Genomic DNA, 20,518 nt, shown 5'->3' with positions numbered 1-20,518 from the left:
GGGTTATATGTCTATAATAATTTGCTACCACCCTCAACACAGAGGAAGCAGATATTTATGGGGATTTGATATCTATAATAATGTGCTACCACCTAAAAGATGGAGGGAAGCAGATATTTATAGGGGTTATATGTCTATAATAATTTGCTACCACCCTCAACACAGAGGAAGCAGATATTTATGGGGATTTGATATCTATAATAATGTGCTACCACCTAAAAGATGGAGGGAAGCAGATATTTATAGGGGTTATATGTCTATAATAATTTGCTACCACCCTCAACACAGAGGAAGCAGATATTTATGGGGATTTGATATCTATAATAATGTGCTACCACCTAAAAGATGGAGGGAAGCAGATATTTATAGGGGTTATATGTCTATAATAATTTGCTACCACCCTCAACACAGAGGAAGCAGATATTTATGGGGATTTGATATCTATAATAATGTGCTACCACCTAAAAGATGGAGGGAAGGAGATATTTATAGGGGTTATATGTCTATAATAATTTGCTACCACCCTCAACACAGAGGAAGCAGATATTTATGGGGATTTGATATCTATAATAATGTGCTACCTCCTAAAAGATGGAGGGAAGCAGATATTTATAGGGGTTTGATGTCTATAATAATTTGCTACCACCCTGAACACAGAGGGAAGAAGATATATGTGCTGGTAGGATATTTTCACAAGGTAGGACAAAATATCAGATACAGCTAATTTGCTACCACCCTCACCACAGAGGAAGCAGATATTTATGGGGATTTGATATCTATAATAATGTGCTACCTCCTAAAAGATGGAGGGAAGCAGATATTTATAGGGGTTTGATGTCTATAATAATTTGCTACCACCCTGAACACAGAGGGAAGAAGATATTTGTGCTGGTAGGATATTTTCACAAGGTAGGACAAAATATCAGATACAGCTATAAATTTCCGCTACAGGTAGGAAGAAACTATAGGTAGGAAGAAATTTCAGATACAGCTATAAATTTCCGCTATGGGTAGGAAGAAATTATAGGTAGGAAGAAATTTCAGAACAGCGGCACGGTGGTGTAGTGGTTAGTAACCACCACTACACCACCGTGCCGCCTTACAAGGAATGTCTACTTCAAAAATCTTGTTCAGGTGAAAGTGGATGTCTCGCTAGTATGGTCAATAGTATTTCTAATTGTGCCACTGTCATTATTTACGTTTCTGTGTCTAGTTAGACAGGCACGTCTGAGGGGGTGAATTTGCTGAGCGCAGTTGACAACAGGCGGGGGCGGGGCCTCGGGGGGGGGGGGGGGTGTCTGCCCAGGGCCTCGGCAAGGGTTAACGCGGCCCTGGTGCTTGTTTGCACGCGACTCCTGGGATCGACTCGATTCAAAGAATCATTTAGAAAGAACCGATTCGTTGGCAATTTGCTTGACAGGTGAAGCAACCTGGAGCATCAAAGTACTCAAGAAGCACGGAGGACATAAAGCCGCGTAAAAGCGCAGTAATTATCTCATCTCATCTCATTATCTCTAGCCGCTTTATCCTTCTACAGGGTCGCAGGCAAGCTGGAGCCTATCCCAGCTGACTACGGGCGAAAGGCGGGGTACACCCTGGACAAGTCGCCAGGTCATCACAGGGCTGACACATAGACACAGACAACCATTCACACTCACATTCACACCTACAGTCAATTTAGAGTCACCAGTTAGCCTAACCTGCATGTCTTTGGACTGTGGGGGAAACCGGAGCACCCGGAGGAAACCCACGCGGACACGGGGAGAACATGCAAACTCCACACAGAAAGGCCCTCGCCGGCCCCGGGGCTCGAACCCAGGACCTTCTTGCTGTGAGGCGACAGCGCTAACCACTACACCACCGTGCCGCCCGCAGTAATTATAATTAATAATTCTAATAATTGCTGATCTGTTTGCCAGGTTTAGCTATCAGCTGTCAGAGATGAGCGCGAGCCTGAGTGAGCAGTATGAGGAGAAAGTGCGTCCGTGCATCGACCTGATCGACTCTCTGCGCGCGCTCGGGGTGGAGAAGGACCTCGCGCTGCCCGCCATCGCCGTGATCGGAGACCAGAGCTCGGGGAAGAGCTCGGTGCTGGAGGCGCTGTCCGGAGTCGCGCTGCCCCGCGGGAGTGGTGAGGCTCCATGGGGCAACATCATTTTATTTTTACTTAGAAAAAACCCTTTTATATTAACTATTTTCATGCATTAAACATAACCTATTCACATTCATTCAAGGGCGGCACGGTGGTGTAGTGGTTAGCGCTGTCGCCTCACAGCAAGAAGGTCCTGGGTTCGAGCCCCGGGGCCGGCGAGGGCCTTTCTGTGTGGAGTTTGCATGTTCTCCCCGTGTCCGCGTGGGTTTCCTCCGGGTGCTCCGGTTTCCCCCACAGTCCAAAGACATGCAGGTTAGGTTAACTGGTGACTCTAAATTGACCGTAGGTGTGAATGGTTGTCTGTGTCTATGTGTCAGCCCTGTAATGACCTGGCGACTTGTCCAGGGTGTACCCTGCCTTTCGCCCGTAGTCAGCTGGGATAGGCTCCAGCTTGCCTGCGACCCTGTAGAAGGATAAAGCGGCTAGAGATAATGAGAGATGAGATGAGACATTCATTCAACTGTAGTTTAAAAATAACTTTTTAAACAAAAATAACTTTACAAAAGTGCCTTCCACAATCACTGGCACCAGACTGTGATTTAAAATGTCCTGGTATTTCATGGAGTCCATGATGCCATGCACCCTAACAAGGTCTCCAGGCCTTTGGAGGAAAAACAGCCCCAGAACATCACAGAACCTTGGGATAGGGTTCTTTTCATTATAGCCATCCTTCTTTTTATACCAAACCTACCTTGAGTGTTTATTTCCAAAAAGCTAAAAAAAAAAAAAGGGCGGCACGGTGGTGTAGTGGTTAGCACGGTCTCCTCACAGCAAGAAAGTTCCAGGTTAGACGGCAAGGGCTTTTCTGTGTGGAGTTTGCATGTTCTCCCCGTGTCCGCGTGGGTTTCCTCCGGGTGCTCCGGTTTCCCCCACAGTCCAAAGACATGCAGGTTAGGTTAACTGGTGACTCTAAATTGACCGTAGGTGTGAATGTGAGTGTGACTGGTTGTCTGTGTGTCAGCCCTGTGATGACCTGGCGACTTGTCCAGGGTGTACCCCGCCTTTCACCCGTAGTCAGCTGTGATAGGCTCCAGCTTGCCTGCGACCCTGTAGAACAGGATAAAGCGGCTAGAGATAATGAGATGAGATGAGATGAGATTTTTCTCATTTTTTCAACGTGAGATGAAGCGACTTCACCAAAAGGTGGATTTTTTTTCTACCCTTTTTACTAATCTTTACAAGGGGTGCCAATAATTGTGGAGGGCACAAGTTGAAATATCTAAAACTGGATCATTTTAGTGAACATCCAGTTAGAGATCTAAATCACTTTCCAGATTTCTGTAAATCTGTTTTCTGACAATGTTTGTTCAAAGTTGTATATAAAAATATTAAATTGGATTGAATTTTGTTATCTCTCCTCAGTCGGTGGTGTGACATTCTTTTCTTGTCTGCTATGTAAAGAGTTTTGAATGTCCTCTGCCTACATAATCCATCCATCCATCCATCCATCCATCATCTGTAGCCGCTTATCCTGTTCTACAGGGTCACAGCCAAGCTGGAGCCTATCCCAGCTGATTTATGGGCAAGAGGCAGGGTACACCCTGGACAAGTCGCCAGGTCATCGCAGGGCTGACACATAGACACAGACAACCATTCACACTCACATCTACGGTCAATTTGGAGCCACCAATTAGCCTGAACTGCATGCCTTTGGACTGTAGGGGAAACCAGAGCACCCAGTGGAAACCCACGCGGAGAGCATGCAAACTCCACACAGAAAGGCTCTCTTCGGCCACTGGGCTCGAACCCAGGACCTTCTTGCTGTAAGGCGATAGTGCTAACCACTACACCACCGTGCTGCCCTGCCTACATAATATGCTATGCAAATAAATTTGCCTCGAGTCTGTGGGAGGATGAAAGGATGAATGGACGAACAACAGGGACAGGTATGTGGACAAAGGAAGAACAGTGAAATATGAGCAGGACAGAAAGGATATCATTACTCGAAACTTATATGGCAGCAGGCTAAGTTTGAAAGATGTGATCATACAAGGTCTTTTTTACTGTATATCAATGATGAAATTAAAACAAGAACAGTCACTGTCTTTTTTTTCAGTCACTTTCTTTGTTTTGCAATGAAATTGCTCGCTAACTAACACAACTAGCTTCAGTTGTTCTAAAATAGAAACTGAAGATGATCCTAATCAGTAAAAGGATCTATTAAGCTTTTAGCATCCATTAATTCTCTGCCATTAAACATGCAGGTATCGTGACGCGATGTCCGCTCGAGCTCAAGATGAAAAAGAGCAAAGAGGAAGACGTCTGGCATGGAAAGATCCAGTACCATGATTATGAGGAGGAGTTTCAAGATCCAGAAGCTGTTGAGCAAAAGATTAGGGAAGGTAGTACACAGACCCTGATGCATAAAATATTTTAACTATATTATTAGATATTCAACTCTGCATTCTCTGCAACTCTGCAAGAACAAAATCAAGGAAATTTGAATAAGTTTTGCCTAAATGCTAAAGGCCCAGTCACACAGCCAAAACTTACGATTTACGCATGAATTGCGCATAAATTTCAAGTCGTGCGCGATTCATCGGTGCTGTGCGTAATTCATAAGTTTTTTTGACGTGGAGCATCAGTAGTTGTCAGTGGATGTTCGACGAATCGGGTTTGTGCACGATTCCAGGTTTTGAGCTGCTCAAAAATATTGATCACGCACAAGTATGCGCGATTGTGCGCCGTTTAACGTAATTCGTGCGTCCTTTGCCGTAGTTCTGACGCGGACAATGCTCGACATATGCGTGGACCGTTAGTGGTTGATCGCAAGAAATTTACCGCTACCGCGCACGTCGATGACTTTTCACTGACGAATAACGCACATATCACGCATGTCTCGCTGTAGTAACACGTACATTTCACTGATATCCACTGACATGCGCACTCTATGCGTCGTTCATCAGTGCTAGTGTGTGGTTCATGCGTGCTTATACGTGGTTCATACGCAGTTTATGCGTGGAGTGTTCGTCAATAAAAACCAGAAATTGTCCCTCTTTTGACCCTATGCGCTGATGTGCGTGATTTGTAAGTGATTGTAAGTGATTTGTACGTAGTTCATGCGCAATTAATCGGTGATTTTCGACCACGCACACCCCCAAAAAATGGTCAATTTCTCCACTGACAATCACGCACAAGCCAACTTTATACGTGATTTATGCGTGATCGGCTGTGTGACTGGGCCTTTATATGGCTAATATTTTATTAAACCTACCAGGAAACATTGAGCATAATCCCCATTTCCCACTTTTCTTGCATTTGTAGAAACATTTTATCATGTTACAGAATGGAACATGAATGGATTTAATTAGGATTATACGTAAACAATGAATCTACCCAAAGTAACCCATAATAAGTAACCCATAAAAAGTTGTTTAGTGATTTACTTCTGTTTGGATATTTTCTCTAATGTTAGCTGGCAAGGTTTATTTTGTACAACAACATATTATGGCCATTGTAGGTAAAAAAAAAATGGCACTGAGGAGGGGGTAATATTCTAGGGAAAAAAATTCAGAATTGAATTGTACATTTACGAGAAAAAAAACCTCGTGATTTTATAATCTTGGAAAATATAAATTTGTGGGGGGGAAAAAAACTCAGAAATTCCAAGATTAAAAAGTCAGAAATTCCAAGATGGAAGTCACAAATTTAGGAGAATAATACCATCATGCTTACTGGCTGCAATGCATTCTGGGAACTATAGTTGAAACTCCCTTAGCGCTTTATTCTTTTTGACTGCATTTCCTATAACTCTTGGCTGACGCGTGGGATCTGTGGTGTAATGACGCTGATCCAAACTTGCACAGTGAAGCCATCTGGCTCACTGACAAACATGATTTTTCCAAGTTTGTTTTTCATGTAAATTTGTGATGTTTTAATCTTGGAATTTCTGATTTTTTTTCTCATGTAAATTCATCTCATCTCATCTCATTATCTCTAGCCGCTTTATCCTTCTACAGGGTCGCAGGCAAGCTGGAGCCTATCCCAGCTGACTACGGGCGAAAGGCGGGGTACACCCTGGACAAGTCGCCAGGTCATCACAGGGCTGACACATAGACACAGACAACCATTCACACCTACGGTCAATTTAGAGTCACCAGTTAACCTAACCTGCATGTCTTTGGACTGTGGGGGAAACCGGAGCACCCGGAGGAAACCCACGCGGACACGGGGAGAACATGCAAACTCCACACAGAAAGGCCCTCGCCGGCCCCGGGGCTCGAACCCAGGACCTTCTTGCTGTGAGGCAACAGCGCTAACCACTACACCACCGTGCCGCCCGGCAGGCAAGGTCATAAACGAAAATGCAGACAAAGGGTTGGTCGAGGCGCAAACAGTATGTCGGAGGCAAAACAAGAACGAGAAACAGGAACAAGAATCGAGAAACCAGGAAACCACAAACACGGGAAGAAAGGCTCAGTAATGCACACTTAACGTAGTTTAATACTTTGCATCACATTTGCATCAGCGCTAAACACCTAGTTCTCTAATTGAGAACAGGTGCTGGTGCTGGAGCTCACAAGCCGCACGCGCAGCCTGAGGCGCGCCTTCAGGTGCATGCACCACAGCGCACAGGACTGACAGAACCCCCTCCCAAAGAGCTCCCCCGGGAGTGAAAATCCATCATACTTGACCCCGGTGGGGGTTTGGGCTCAGGGTCTGGACACGACTTGGGTTCTTAGCTAGGAGTAGGCTTTGAAGTAGGCACCGGCTCTGGCACTGGAGTAGGCTCTGGAGTAGGCGCAGGCTTTGGCACTGGAGTGGGCCCTGATGCAGGCTCTGGAGCAGACATTGGCTCTGCCTCTGGCATGAGAGCAGACATTGGCTCCACCTCTGGCATGGGAGCAGGAACAGATGCTGGCACCGGTTCAAGCATAGATTCTGATATCGACAAGGGTTCAGGCATCAGTTCAGGTGCTGGTTCTGGCTGAGAAACCAGCTCAAAAGAGACAGCCTCCTCTGCTGTCTCTATATCAGTCACTGGAGGGAACTCTGGAGCGATGGTCTCCTCAGCTGAGTCAGCCACAGGAATGGTTGCCTTTAGGAGGCGCTTTAGAGCGACGGCCTCCTCTGCTGAGTTGCCCACTGGCATGATTGCCCCTCCCCAAAAATGTTCATGGGGTTCCTCCTTTACTACTGACTCAAAGATAAACTTGAGCATGGCAAAGAAGGTCTGAGAGTTTCGAAGGCACGGGTGTTCAACCCAAATCAGGTATTCCACCCATCTGCATGCTCGTCCAGCAATGAACGTCAGGATGAAGCTTACCCAGATGGGTTTGGGTGGCTTGGGCTCTTGGAAGTCCTCATAGAGGACCCCACACTGGATGTGGAATCCACACGGGTGATATTCTCCATCATAGGGTGTAGGAGGGTAAGCATCAGTACACTGGTGGAAATATGAGGCTAGCAGCAGGGAAACCCGGAATCGGTGTGGAATCGTGTATTGAAACACGTCTGCTACATCCATGGTATGGCAAAGTATTCTGTCAAGTATGTGAGGGAGGCAGAAGTGTTTAGTTTAATGAAGTGTGTATATATATATATATATATATATATATATATATATACAAAAAAGGCAAACAGTCCAAATCGGCAGGCAAGGTCATAAACAAGAATACGGGCAAAGGGTCGATCGAGGCGCAAACAGTATGTCAGAGGCAAAACGAGAACTAGAAACAGGAACAAGAATTGAGAAACCACAAACATGGGAAGAAAAGCTCAGTAATGCGCACTTAATGTAGCATAATACTTTGCATTGGATTTGCATCAGTGCAGTCCTTAAATAGCTAAACACCTAGTTCTCTAATTGAGAACAGGTGCGCCTTGTTCACGGCGTGCGTGCTGGAGCTCACTCGCCGCCATGCAGCCCGAGGCACGCCTTCAGGTGTACGCACCACAACGCACAGGACTGACAATTTCTGAGGTTTTTTTTCCTAATGAAATTATGACTTAATAAGCTTGGAGAATATCCAAGATTTAAAAAAATATATTAAAAAAAACCCTTTAATCTTGGAAATTCTGAGTGTTATGAAATAGACGATATTAAATGGCAATAGATGGCTATAAGTGCTGAAAGAGTTAATCGAAACACACTGGCAAATAGATCCAAAATGTTGGGCAAAAGCAGAGTCGAGAAACTGGCAATGGTCAAGCAAGGCACAGACAGTGTATTGGAGGCAAAGACAGAGGGCAAAATCCAAAATTGCAAAATAGTCAGAACCAGAAAAATAACACAATAACATAAGGGTTGGTAACATCAGACACAAGGTACAGAGCGTATACTTTGTAACGTCTGTGTGTTATTGAAAATCCTTATAAGCACGAGCTGTGAAAGTGCTCTGATCAGGAACAGGTGCATGGCAATTCATCCTAATAAGCTTGAGCACTGCACATGAGTTGCCAATGCACATGGACGTAACACTGAGGTTTTTTTCTCAGAATATTACCCCCTGGCTTAGCTTCATTTTTTAAAGCCTAAAATAGCCCTACTCTGCCATCATAATTTTGGCTTTTTTAAACGTTTTTTTGGTTAGTGAGTTTCTCTACTTTTAGCTAGCTTTTCTTAGTTATGCACATAACTGTGCATATCTCTTGCTTTCTTACTACTTTTTCCCTTACTATTATTGTCTTATGTGCTTTCCATTTTTTATAGCTCAGGACCAAATGGCTGGGGTTGGTGTGAACATCTGTGATGACCTCATCAGCTTAGAGGTGACTTTGGCCAACGTTCCCAACCTTACACTCATCGATCTGCCTGGTATTGCCCGGGTGGCAGTCAAAGGCCAACCAGAGAACATCGGAGTTCAAGTAAGGCAAAATAGTCAAATTTGGGTCATCAGGCACAATGGCCAGGCCTCCCTAACTGACATATTTTATGAGGGATTAACTCATCTCATCTCATTATCTCTAGCCGCTTTATCCTGTTCTACAGGGTCGCAGGCAAGCTGGAGCCTATCCCAGCTGACTACAGGCGAAAGGCGGAGTACACCCTGGACAAGTCGCCAGGTCATCACAGGGCTGACACATACAGTTGTGCTCATAAGTTTACATACCCTGGCAGAATTTTTGCTTTCTTGGCCTTTTTTCAGAGAATATGAATGATAACACAAAAACTTTTTTCCCCACTCATGGTTAGTGGTTGGGTGAAGCCATTTATTGATAAACAACTGTTTTCTATTTTTAAATCATAATGACAACAAAAAACATCCAAATGACCCTGATCAAAAGTTTACACACCCCAGTTCTTAATACCGTGTATTGCCCCCTCTAACATCAATAACAGCCTGAAGTCTTTTGTGGTAGTTGTGGATGAGGCTCTTTATTTTCTCAGATGGTAAAGCTGCCCATTCTTCTTGGCAAAAAGCCTCCAGTTCCTCTAAATTCCTGGGCTGTCTTGCATGAACTGCGCGCTTGAGATCTCCCCGGAGTGGCTCAATGATATTGTGGTCAGGAGACTGAAATGGCCACTCCAGAACTTTCACTTTGTTCTGCTGTAGCCAATGACAGGTCGACGTGGCCTTGTGTTTTGGATCATTGTCATGTTGGAATGTCCAAGTACGTCCCATGCGCAGCTTCCGGGCTGATGAGTGCAAATTTGCCTCCAGTATTTGTTGATAACGTGCTGCATTCATCTTTCCTTCAACTTTGACCAAGTTTCCTGTGCCTTTGGAGCTCACACATCCCCAAAACATCAGCAATCCACCTCCGTGCTTTACAGTAGAAATGGTGTTCCTTTCATCATAGGCCTTGTTGACACCTCTCCAAATGTAACGTTTATGGTTGTGGCCAAAAAGTTCAATTTTGGTCTCATCACTTCAAATTACCTTGTTCCAGAAGTTTTGAGACTTGTCTCTGTGCTGTTTGGCGTAAATTTTTGTTGGTCTACTTGACCGGGGTTTGGTTTTAACAGAACCCCTGATTTTCCATTTGTTAATCACAGTTTGAACACTGCTGACTGGCATTATCAATTCCGTGGATATCTTTTTGTATCCCTTTCCTGTTTTATACAGTTCAACTACCTTTTCCCGTAGATCCGTTGACAATTCTTTTGCTTTCCCCATGACTCAGAATCCAGAACCATCAGTGGCTGGATGAAAGATGCAAGAGTCTGTCTGGATCCCAGAAACTCACTCAGCTTTTATGCACACACACTGATTACAAGCAAACAGATCACAGGTGAGGATGTTACCTTTAGTAGCCATTCAAACCCATTTGTGTCAACTTCTGTGCATGTTATCAGGCCAAAATCACTAGGGTATGTGAACTTTTGATCAGGGTCATTTGGGTAGTTTCTGTTGTCATTATGATTTAAAAAGAGAAAACACAGTCGTTTGACAATAAATGGTTTCACCCAACCACTAAGCATGAGTGGAAAAGATGTTTTTGTGTTATCATTCATATTCTCTGAAAAATGGTCAAAGAATCATAGATTCTGCCAGGGTATGTAAACTTATGAGCACAACTGTAGACAAAGACAACCATTCACACTCATGGTCAATTTAGAGTCACCAGTTAACCTAACCTGCATGTCTTTGGGGGAAACCGGAGCACCCGGAGGAAACCCACGCGGACAACATGCAAACTCCACACAGAAAGGCCCTTGCCGGCCACGGGGCTCAAACCCGGACCTTCTTGCTGTGAGGTGACAGCACTAACCACTACACCACCGTGCCACCCTGAGGGATTAACTAATAAATATTTTTAAAATGTGGTATTCTTAATAAATATGCCACTATTATAACATGGTACACCCTGATAAAACATAAAAATTAACCATTGTTGTATTGAGCTGTAATATCAGCACATTAATGACTTTCATTCAGATTAAGAGGCTGATCCAAAAGTTCATCACCAAGCAAGAAACCATCAACCTGGTGGTTGTGCCATGTAATGTGGACATCGCCACCACTGAAGCACTAAAGATGGCACAGGACGTTGATCCAAACGGCGAGAGAACCCTTGGTCTGTGCAGTCTTTACATTAATATATCATTTTAATTTACAGCAAACTACAAAACTTGTGGGTGTTTTTTCTTGTTCATCTTCTTCTTTTCCTATGCCACATGCAGTCGATGTCTTCCATGAACTTCTTTGCGTGTGTTGATTATAAAAGGCATCCTAACAAAGCCTGACCTAGTGGATAAAGGCACGGAGGAGACAGTAGTGTCCATCATCCATAATGAGATCATTTACCTCACTAAAGGCTACATGATTGTCAGGTGCCGAGGGCAGAAGGAGATCATGGACCGCGTCTCTCTGCAAGAAGCCACCGATAAGGAGAAGGACTTCTTTAAAGACCACCCACATTTCAGGTGCACATTTTATTCATATTTGGGACAGTTCTGTCTTTAGAGTTGTCATTTAAAAATGTTTTAAAATCAAACATTTGAATTTGGGATTGAAATTCCTTTAGGGCATTCAAGGAGCAGTATGTAAAAAGTTAAATCTTATGATAAGATTATTAAACATATTAGCTAGTACAAGGGGCCATAGCGATCACTAAACCAGAAAAAAATTGCATTTTATAAAAAGCTGAGTTTAAAATATGAATAATATTTTCCACAGTGTGCTGTATGACGAAGGCATGACCACCATTCCTAAACTAGCTGAGAAACTCACACTTGAACTCGTCCTTCATATCGAGGTAAAGAAAGCATTGTTTCAAGATCCTGTGATTGCATGCAAGGAAAACCCTTGCTTTTAGTAGGTATATCAGGCGCTCGCTGGCCGTGGTGTGAAAATTCTGCATGCAGACGCTCATCTAAGTTTACAAACCTGTCAGCGCTTAACTCTTGAATATTTTCTATTGTGAATACTATAATTAAAAAGTTTATAATTTCTGCTTTCCAAAGAAATTTATCTTGTTAAGATCTGTTCAGTACTTTGGGAGTAACGGCAGGTTGAAGTTGGTACAACAGAGTGCACTCTCTGCTCGCATGACGTCGGGAAACTGCCGGTACTTTTTGAGTCACGGGAAAGTGGTCAGGCTCTCTCTCTTCTGATCGGTTTCCGACTGGATTACTCATGAATATCAGTCAGATAACTTTTATAGGGATGTTCTCTAGCTCTCACTGTTTCTGATGAAGTATTCAGCAAAATTTTCTGTCTGCTAGTTTTGATGTTATGATTCATAGGAGACTTTGAAGTGAGTTTTCATAGCTTTACCTACTTATTTTTTTTCAAATCAAACTGATTCATGTCAATAACTAACTACAGTGGTGCTTGAAAGTTTGTGAACCCTTTAGAATTTCCTATATTTCTGCATAAATATGACCTAAAACATCATCAGATTTTCACACAAGTCCTAAAAGTAGTGTAAGATTGTATGTGTGTTCTCGTGCATAGCTGTACTGAACTTATGACCCTTTCACACCCTGGTAAACGTGCATAATCGCGAGAACATACTCTTTTATTTTCTCTGTACCTTCTAGTTTCGCTGAAACCACATTCCTGGTTCCTCCTGTTCTAGGGGGTGTATGGTCTGCTCTTTCATGTATAATAAAAACGACTCCTTATCTGGCGAGTTGACCTTGTGCCCCCGAGCCCCTTACTTATCTTGTCACGCAAGCTTCTGATGTATATAAACCCTGCTCTCTGTGTGTATCACTGAGCAGTGCCTGAATAAACCAGATTGATTTAACTCGTGTGGTTTGTTTCAACCCTGCTCCAGAGCGCTCTTACGTCAACGCATCTGAACTGAGACAGACACAGGTTCTAACAATTTGGTGACCCCGACGTGATACTCTCAATCAGGTAAGACATGTTTGATTGACTACCTGGTTGGCAGTAGTTTCGTAGTGTCCTACGGAGGACAGTTTTCCCTGGTTCGAGTCCAGGAAGAGCGCGCTATACAAATTTGTACTATATTTGTTGTCTGTTCCTCTTCAGATCCGTTTGTTGTCATTGTACGATGGGAAGCTCGTTCCCTAAGCCTGCGCCAGGGGAAACCCCGGCCGAATGGATGACTAGGTGCGGTTTCGCTTATTATGTTTCTCCCTGGCTCGATAATTTGGCAGGTTGGACCGAGGCCAACCCTCAAATTCCTTCATATCCTCGTCAAGGTACATTCGATCCTGGTTATCTTGCATCGGCCCATCGCATGATTTATGAGGGATTAGGGGACCCCGGATGGGATCGCCCGTATATGCGGGAGGGTTACGCTAAGTGGTATGACATGAAGAAGATTTGGGATAATTTTAAACAGGCTTATACTCCCCGTTCAGTCCTGAAATCCATCCCGAAGCCTCGGGCTGCACCTGTCACCAAGGAAACGGAGGAGGCGGCGCTAGGAAAATCCAAATCTCATTCTGCTCCTCCAGCCTCGTTAGATAGTAAACCTCCACCTTATAGTAAGGCTGGAAAAATTACTGGTAAATCGCCGTCAGCTGCAAAAACGATTCCTAAAATTTATCCGTCCCTGGCTGCTGTGTCTGCGTGCCCCCCCCCCACGGTTGACAGAGGGCAGCGTCCCGGAGGGATAAAGGGTGCGCCTGCATCAGCCAAGAACGGCAAAGACGAAGAAAGTAGTGACGATACCGATGATGACACTGATGATGACGATTGGGATAATCCCGATGATGTGGGACCAGACGCCGGCTCGCGTCCTTATCCGCCACAAAACGCTGCTTGTGTATGGGTTGCAAAGCGCAGTGGTATTGATATAACTCCTCCGTCCCCGTCGGCTCTTAAGGACATCATCTCGCTTCTTCCGTCACCCGATAAGCCCTTGCTTTTTGTTGATCAGTTAATTAATGTTTCTCGTAACTGTCAGCTAACGGGAGCCGACTACCGGTTTATTCTGCAAAATAAATTAGGAGGCGCATACGATGAGACGGCCCTGTTAGAAAACGTACAGGTCCTCCGCCCCGTCAATGATCAAGCTGAAAATATTAAGGAAGAGTATGAAGGGGATGACGGTCGCCCGCGTCGGCGCACCGTGACTACCTTCTTTTGGAAGGACACGCCGAACGCACTGCAGCAGCTTCGTGAGCAATTGACGCGATACCTGCTCGCCTTAAAACAAGCAAATAGAGACCTGTCACAGGTCACTAATTGCAAACAGGAGCGTTCTGAGCTGACGTCGGCTTTCTGGAAGCGCTTTGGGGAAGTTTGGCAACATTTGGGAGGTCTTGAACTTGATTTGGCAAACCCGAACCCAATGTTCTTGTCCACCTTTCTGTCTAATTGTCGCCCCGAAATACAGAGCGTTTTAAAACATCACTGGAGTGACCGGAATAATCTGGTCCTCCGTCAGGCCGGGGAGCGGGTGCGCACGCTGGAGAGCGATGGTCTTTTAGACTGTAAAACGAATAAAGCATGTTTATCCGTCGTGCCGGGCGGACGAGCGGAGGGACGACAGGAGAGGGGTCGCCGAACGGGACCGCGCGGCGGGGGAGGGAGGAGAAATGGAAAGTGCCACTATTGTGGAAAAGAGGGGCACTGGATAAGAGAATGTCATGCGAAACAGCGAGATGAGCAGGAACGCGAGAAACCCGTCATGCGCGCCGGTTCAAGCCCCACAGGGCAGAGAGATCCTGCCCGCCCATAGGGCTGCCCTCAGAGCGATGAAACCCCGACCGTTGCTATGTTAAATCTTTTATTCAGCTCCCCTCTTAACGAAGATCTTCCCACTATTGTTTTATGCCTGGCAGGGACTGAATATCCTTTTTTACTCGACACCGGGGCTACCATGTCCTCAGTGGGGAGGGAATATGCGGGTCCTTTATCTACACGGTCTGTAAGCTCTGTGGGAATAGAAGGGGTTCCTTTCCATTCCAGTTGCACGCCCCCCCTTTCTGTTACTTGTGCCCTTGATCCTTTACTGAAGTTTTCTCACTCCTTTGTTTGCATGCCTGATTGCCCTTTTAACCTGCTTGGACGGGACCTCATGAGCCTCCTAGGGCTCTCTATTTCTTTTAATGGCTCACACATGGTTGTTGACATACCAGACGAAACCTCGTCGGCTGCTCTTGCCCTCACCTCTCTTTCTCTTCCCCATAACCTTCTCAATGCTGCTTGTGCCGTTACCTGCCTCACACCCTCTCTTTCTGATCTCCCAGCTTCTCTTTGGGCGGAACATAAGGACGAGGTGGGCTTTGTTAACTGTACCCCTTACGAGGCGGTCATTAAACACTCTTCGCCAGTATATGTAAAACAGTACCCCCTTTCCCCAGCTAAACTGTCTGGCATTGATGATGTTCTGTGTTCTCTCCTAGAGCAAGGTGTGGTTGTTCCCTGTGTCAGCCCTTATAACACTCCAGTGAACCCGGTGCAGAAGCCCAACGGCACGTGGCGTTTCACCCAGGATTTGCGTAAGATTAATGAGTTAATTATCCCAGTCGCCCCATTAGTTCCAGACGTTCCCTCTCTTATGGCCTCGATTCCGTGTGAACATGCGTTTTTCTCTGTAATTGATCTCTGTTCTGCCTTTTTCAGCGTCCCTGTGGGCCACGACACGCAGCCCCTGTTCGCTTTTACGCACAGGGGAAAGCAGTACACATGGACCAGGTTACCCCAAGGATATGTCGATTCCCCCGCGGTTTTTACAGCCGTAGTGAGGGACGCCTTGGCCGGTTTGTGCCTCCCCTCGGGCTCCTCCGTGCTCCAATACGCGGATGATCTTCTGGTAACGGCGGAGGACGAGGACCTTTGCGCTAAAGCCACACTCGCTCTCCTCTCTCTTCTGGCGCAAGAAGGTTTCAAGGTCTCACGAACTAAGCTTCAGTTCTGCCTCCCCAATGTTCGATATCTGGGTCACGATCTCTCCCAGGGCTCCCGCAGGCTCAGCCCCGAGCGTGTGCAGGTCATCCTAGACACTCAGGTGCCTGCCACCAAACACGCCCTCATGGCTTTTCTGGGACTTATCAATTACTGCCGCCAGTGGATTCCTGACTGTTCCACCTATGACAAGTGTCTGCGCTCTGCAATTCTGCACTCGGACCCTTTGACTCAGCCCCTGGTGTGGTCTGATGAGATGCTGACGGCCTTCAGGGCCTTGAAACAGGCTTTATGCTCGGCCCCTGCTCTCGGACTTCCGAATTACCGTTTGCCGTTTCATTTATATGTGTGCAACCAGCAGGGAACTGCGTCTGGGGTTTTGGCGCAGGAGCACGGGGGGGGTATGCGGCCTTGTGCGTTCCTCTCTAAAACTCTTGATTCTGTGGCACAGGGCCTCCCTGCTTGCCTCAGGGCGGTGGCTGCATGTGCTGTCATGGTCACGGACGCTGAACGGCTGGTTTTGTCTCACCCGCTCGTTCTCCACACCTCACATGATGTAGTGCACGTTTTAAAGAACCTCAGTACCCAGCATTTATCTGCGCAGCGTCGCTCTGGATACGAGTCTATTCTTTTGGCCACCGAAAACCTTACTGTTAAGCCCTCCTCCTCTTTTGATTCTCTCGCGCACGCGCTTCAGCGCCTCCTCAATTCACAGGATGATTTTCTTCCTTCTGAAACACACGACTGCATTTCTAGCATTCTTTTCGAGACAAGTATCCGCCCCGACTTACGCTCCACCCCGTTACTTTCAGGTGATTCGCTGTTTGTGGACGGCTCGTGCTCACGCCCCTCTGACGGCGTTTTCGTGTGTGGTTATTCTGTGTGCCGCCTTCCTGATGAAACTGTTGAAGCTTTTTCTCTTCCTTTCTCCTCGGCTCAGGCTGCCGAACTATACGCTCTAACCCGTGCATGTGTTATTGCCCAGGACACAGACGTCACTATCTACACTGATTCACGTTACGCTTTCGGCGTTGCTCACGACTTTGGTCGGATTTGGGCTTCGCGTGGGTTCACCACTGCAGACGGTAAGCCCATTTCTCATTCTTCGCTTGTTACTGATTTAATCACCGCCTGTCTTCTCCCGCGCTCTTTAGCCATTGTTAAGACTCGTGCTCATTGTATTGGGGACTCTTTTGAGATCAGGGGAAACTCTCTCGCCGATCGCATTGCCAAAGCCGCGGCTGCCTCCGGTGTTTTTCCGCCTTCGCTTACTCTCTCCCTGGTCTCATCCAGTCGCATGATTAGTGCCGTTCTTCCGGACATTGACTTGATCTCCCTCCAGGCCTCCGCTTCGGCCTCAGACAACCATTTCTGGGACTCATGCGGCGCGCAGCCGTCTGACGGCGTTCGGATCGATGCTCAGGGTCGCCTCTGTTTGCCTAGACATTGCACTCCATTTCTCGTCCGCGAGTTTCATGGTCCCACTCACCGCGGACGAAGGGGGGTAGTGGAGGATTTATCCAAAATATTTTGCATCGACAAAATACACACCGATGTACATCACATTCTAGACAGATGTTTAACGTGCGCACAGAATAATCCATCTAAACCAGGCGCGGTACATCAGCACCTTCCCATACCTGACACGCCGTTCCAGGAATGGCAGATTGACTTTACTCACATGCCAAAACAGGGCCCCTTTAAGTATCTTTTGGTCATGGTCGACAAATTTTCACGATGGGTGGAGGCTTTCCCTTGCGGGAAAGAAGACGCTCGCACGGCGGTAAACAAATTGACGCAAGAAATCATTCCGCGTTATGGTCTCCCGGTAGGGATAGACTCTGACAAAGGTACGCCGTTCACCTCTAAGGTGACACAAGAACTGTGTAAAGACTTAAAAATCCTTTGGCGATTCCACATCCCGTACCATCCACAATCCTCCGGCATTGTGGAGCGCGCAAATAGAACAATCAAGGGTAAGCTGCGCAAGGCAATGCAAGAAACCGGCACTAAAAACTGGGTACAAATTTTACCCTTAGTCCTCGCTGACATGCGAATGACCGCTCAAGTGGCCCTCGACAACCTGTCTCCGTATGAGCTCGTGATGGGCCGGCCTTTTCCTACACCCTGGCGCAGAGGTATGCAGGCTATAGGAACGAGTGATCTTGATGTACATCTCAGTGAGTACGCCGTGGGTCTCATGCGGGTGTTGGATGAGTACTGGACGAGACTAAATTCCAAAAAGCCTCCCATTCCTGAGGCACCCACTCACCCCTTTGAGGTAGGGGATAAAGTGTTGGTAAAGAAATTTGCGAAATTAGGCGCTCCTTTGGAGGAACCGCCCTACAGTGAACCCACGGATGTGCTCGCTGTAACTCGAACGGCTGTACTAACTGACCTTTTTCCACAGTGGATTCATGCCAGTCGAATAAAGAAGGCTCCAATGTAATAGAAATCTATATTGTTGATGCTTAACAGGTTTTTGTGTTTCAGAAAGTTGCTGTGACAATAGCTGACGGCCTTTTCAGGGATCCCCTTTCCAGCATCCGGAGTGATCCGGTTTCGGCTGATCTACAAAGAGGGGATGGTCGGTGCGTCCCGCAGACTTCTGAACTGAGGAATCTGGAAGACACGTGAGCCTGGGCTACCTTCAACTATCTACATCCTGTGGACACAGAAAGAACAAAGTCAGTGACCAGTATGACTTTCCTTCTGGTATTGGTCTTAGTGCTTGGAGCAGGGAATCCCGCTCAAGCCAGCCACGAGGACAACGTTTTTTGGCAATTTGCCAACTGGACTGCTAAACAACATACTAATGAATCATGTTATGTCTGTCATTTAATGCCTGTGAGCTCAGCATCTGTGTCTCTCGCTCCTAGGTCGCAGAACGGCTCGTTTGGCGCCTTACAACAGTTAGCTCGCTCATGTTTAACTTTGGTGTGTCTGGGAGGGTATACAGTTAATCAAACACACACTCATTCCGAATTCTCTAACCACTCGCAGGTAAAAGGCTTGCACAATTGTCACAAGAACACGTTGAATAACCTAACTGATTGCTTAAAATCTATACGAACGATGCGGAAGTTTTGGATTCCAGAAATGTTTCGACCTCAAGGGTTCTCGGCTCAGGTACCACCAAAATTTGTGTTCCCAGTGTGTGTAGAACGACAGGGAAATACGAACTTTTCATTAGGTTGCTGTATGGATAGGATCTACAATATGATGGTTGCGCACTCTGGTTACACCCCTATGTCTGCCAATACATTAGAGTCTAAACTGTAGTTATACTCTGTAAACAAAGTATAAAAGAGGGGATTGTAAGATTGTGTGTGTTCTCGTGCATAGCTGTCCTGAGCTTTATGACCCTTTCACACCCTGGTAAACGTGCATAATCGCGAGAACATACTCTTTTATTTTCTCTGTACCTTCTAGTTTCGCTGAAACCACATTCCTGGTTCCTCCTGTTCTAGGGGGTGTATGGTCTGCTCTTTCATGTATAATAAAAACGACTCCTTATCTGGCGAGTTGACCTTGTGCCCCCGAGCCCCTTACTTATCTTGTCACGCAAGCTTCTGATGTATATAAACCCTGCTCTCTGTGTGTATCACTGAGCAGTGCCTGAATAAACCAGATTGATTTAACTCGTGTGGTTTGCTTTAACCCTGCTCCAGAGCGCTCTTACGTCAACGCATCTGAACTGAGACAGACACAGGTTCTAACAAGTAGATAAAGAGAGCTAAGTTAAACAAATGAGACAAAAATATTATACTTGGCCATTTATTTATTGAGGAAAATTATCTAATATTACATATCTGTGAGTGGCAAAAGTATGTGAACCTCTAGGATTAGCAGTTAATTTGAAGGTGAAATTAGAGTCAGGTGTTTTCAATCAATGGGATGACAATCAGGTGTGAGTGGGCACCCTGTTTTATTTAAAGAACAGGGCTCTATCAAAGTCTGATCTTCACAACGCGTTTGTGAAAGTGTATCATGGCACGAACAAAGGAGGTTTCTGAAGGCCTCGGAAAAGCGTTGTTGATGCTCATCAGGCTGGAAAAGGTTGCAAAACCATCTCTAAAGAGTTTGGACTCCACCAATCCACAGTCAGACAGATTGTGTACAAATGGAGGAAATTCAAGACCATTGTTACCCTCCCCAGGAGTGGTCGACCAACAAAGATCACTTCAAGAGCAAGGCGTGTAATAGTCGGCGAGGTCACAAAGGACCCCAGGTGAACTTCTAAGCAACTGAAGGCCTCTCTCACATTGGCTAATGTTAATGTTCATGAGTCCACCATCAGGAGAACACTGAACAACAATGGTGTGCATGGCAGGGTTGCAAGGAGAGAGCCAGTGCTCTCCAAAAAGAACATTGCTGCTTGTCTGCAGTTTGCTAAAGATCACGTGGACAAGCCAGAAGGCTATTGGAAAAATGTTTTGTGGACGGATGAGACCAAAATACACGGGCGCAAATAGAGGGGGGGACGGGGGGGATTCGTTCCACCCAGATTTAAATTCACCTCGTTCGGTCCCCCCCACTCATAGGGAGGAAAAAACGTCTATGCTGTCTTTCTTTGCATAAGGCAAACCTCACGGAAAAATCAAAAGACTAATTACCATTCGGTTTATTGAGGTGCACAGCAGTACAGACA

General features: G+C 46.0%; 2 protein-coding genes across 2 annotated transcripts in view; both read left to right on the top strand.

Annotated features, from left to right (window-relative positions):
* The first annotated feature begins 1,877 nt into the window (after positions 1 to 1,877).
* Positions 1,878 to 20,518, top strand: part of LOC132895267 (interferon-induced GTP-binding protein Mx1-like) — a 34,322-nt gene continuing 15,681 nt past the window's right edge. Inside the window, exons 1-6 of the mRNA XM_060935647.1 lie at positions 1,878 to 2,131; positions 4,357 to 4,494; positions 8,805 to 8,959; positions 10,975 to 11,113; positions 11,264 to 11,462; positions 11,716 to 11,794. Of these exons, the coding sequence (XP_060791630.1) occupies positions 1,942 to 2,131; positions 4,357 to 4,494; positions 8,805 to 8,959; positions 10,975 to 11,113; positions 11,264 to 11,462; positions 11,716 to 11,794 (900 nt within the window). The 5' untranslated portion in view covers positions 1,878 to 1,941. The remainder of the gene's footprint in view (positions 2,132 to 4,356; positions 4,495 to 8,804; positions 8,960 to 10,974; positions 11,114 to 11,263; positions 11,463 to 11,715; positions 11,795 to 20,518) is intronic.
* On the top strand, positions 14,805 to 16,955 carry LOC132895268 (uncharacterized). Its single transcript, XM_060935648.1, has 2 exons — positions 14,805 to 15,461; positions 16,808 to 16,955. The coding sequence occupies exons 1-2, from the start codon at positions 14,840 to 14,842 to the stop codon at positions 16,876 to 16,878; spliced, it is 693 nt and encodes a 230-aa protein (XP_060791631.1). The 5' UTR covers positions 14,805 to 14,839; the 3' UTR covers positions 16,879 to 16,955.

The sequence above is a fragment of the Neoarius graeffei genome, chromosome 12, assembly GCF_027579695.1.
Source record: "Neoarius graeffei isolate fNeoGra1 chromosome 12, fNeoGra1.pri, whole genome shotgun sequence".
Lineage (NCBI taxonomy): Eukaryota > Metazoa > Chordata > Actinopteri > Siluriformes > Ariidae > Neoarius > Neoarius graeffei.
The sequence above is the reverse complement of the archived record's forward strand: the minus strand, read 5'-3'. Positions and strand labels throughout refer to the sequence as shown.

Coding starts and splice junctions, on each gene's coding strand:
- LOC132895268 (XM_060935648.1), top strand. CDS start 14,840: ATGTCCTCAGTGGGGAGGGAATATGCGGGTCCTTTATCTACACGGTCT. Junction 15,462..16,807: donor GCGTTTCACCCAGGATTTGC/GTAAGATTAATG, acceptor TCCTCGGCTCAG/GCTGCCGAACTATACGCTCT.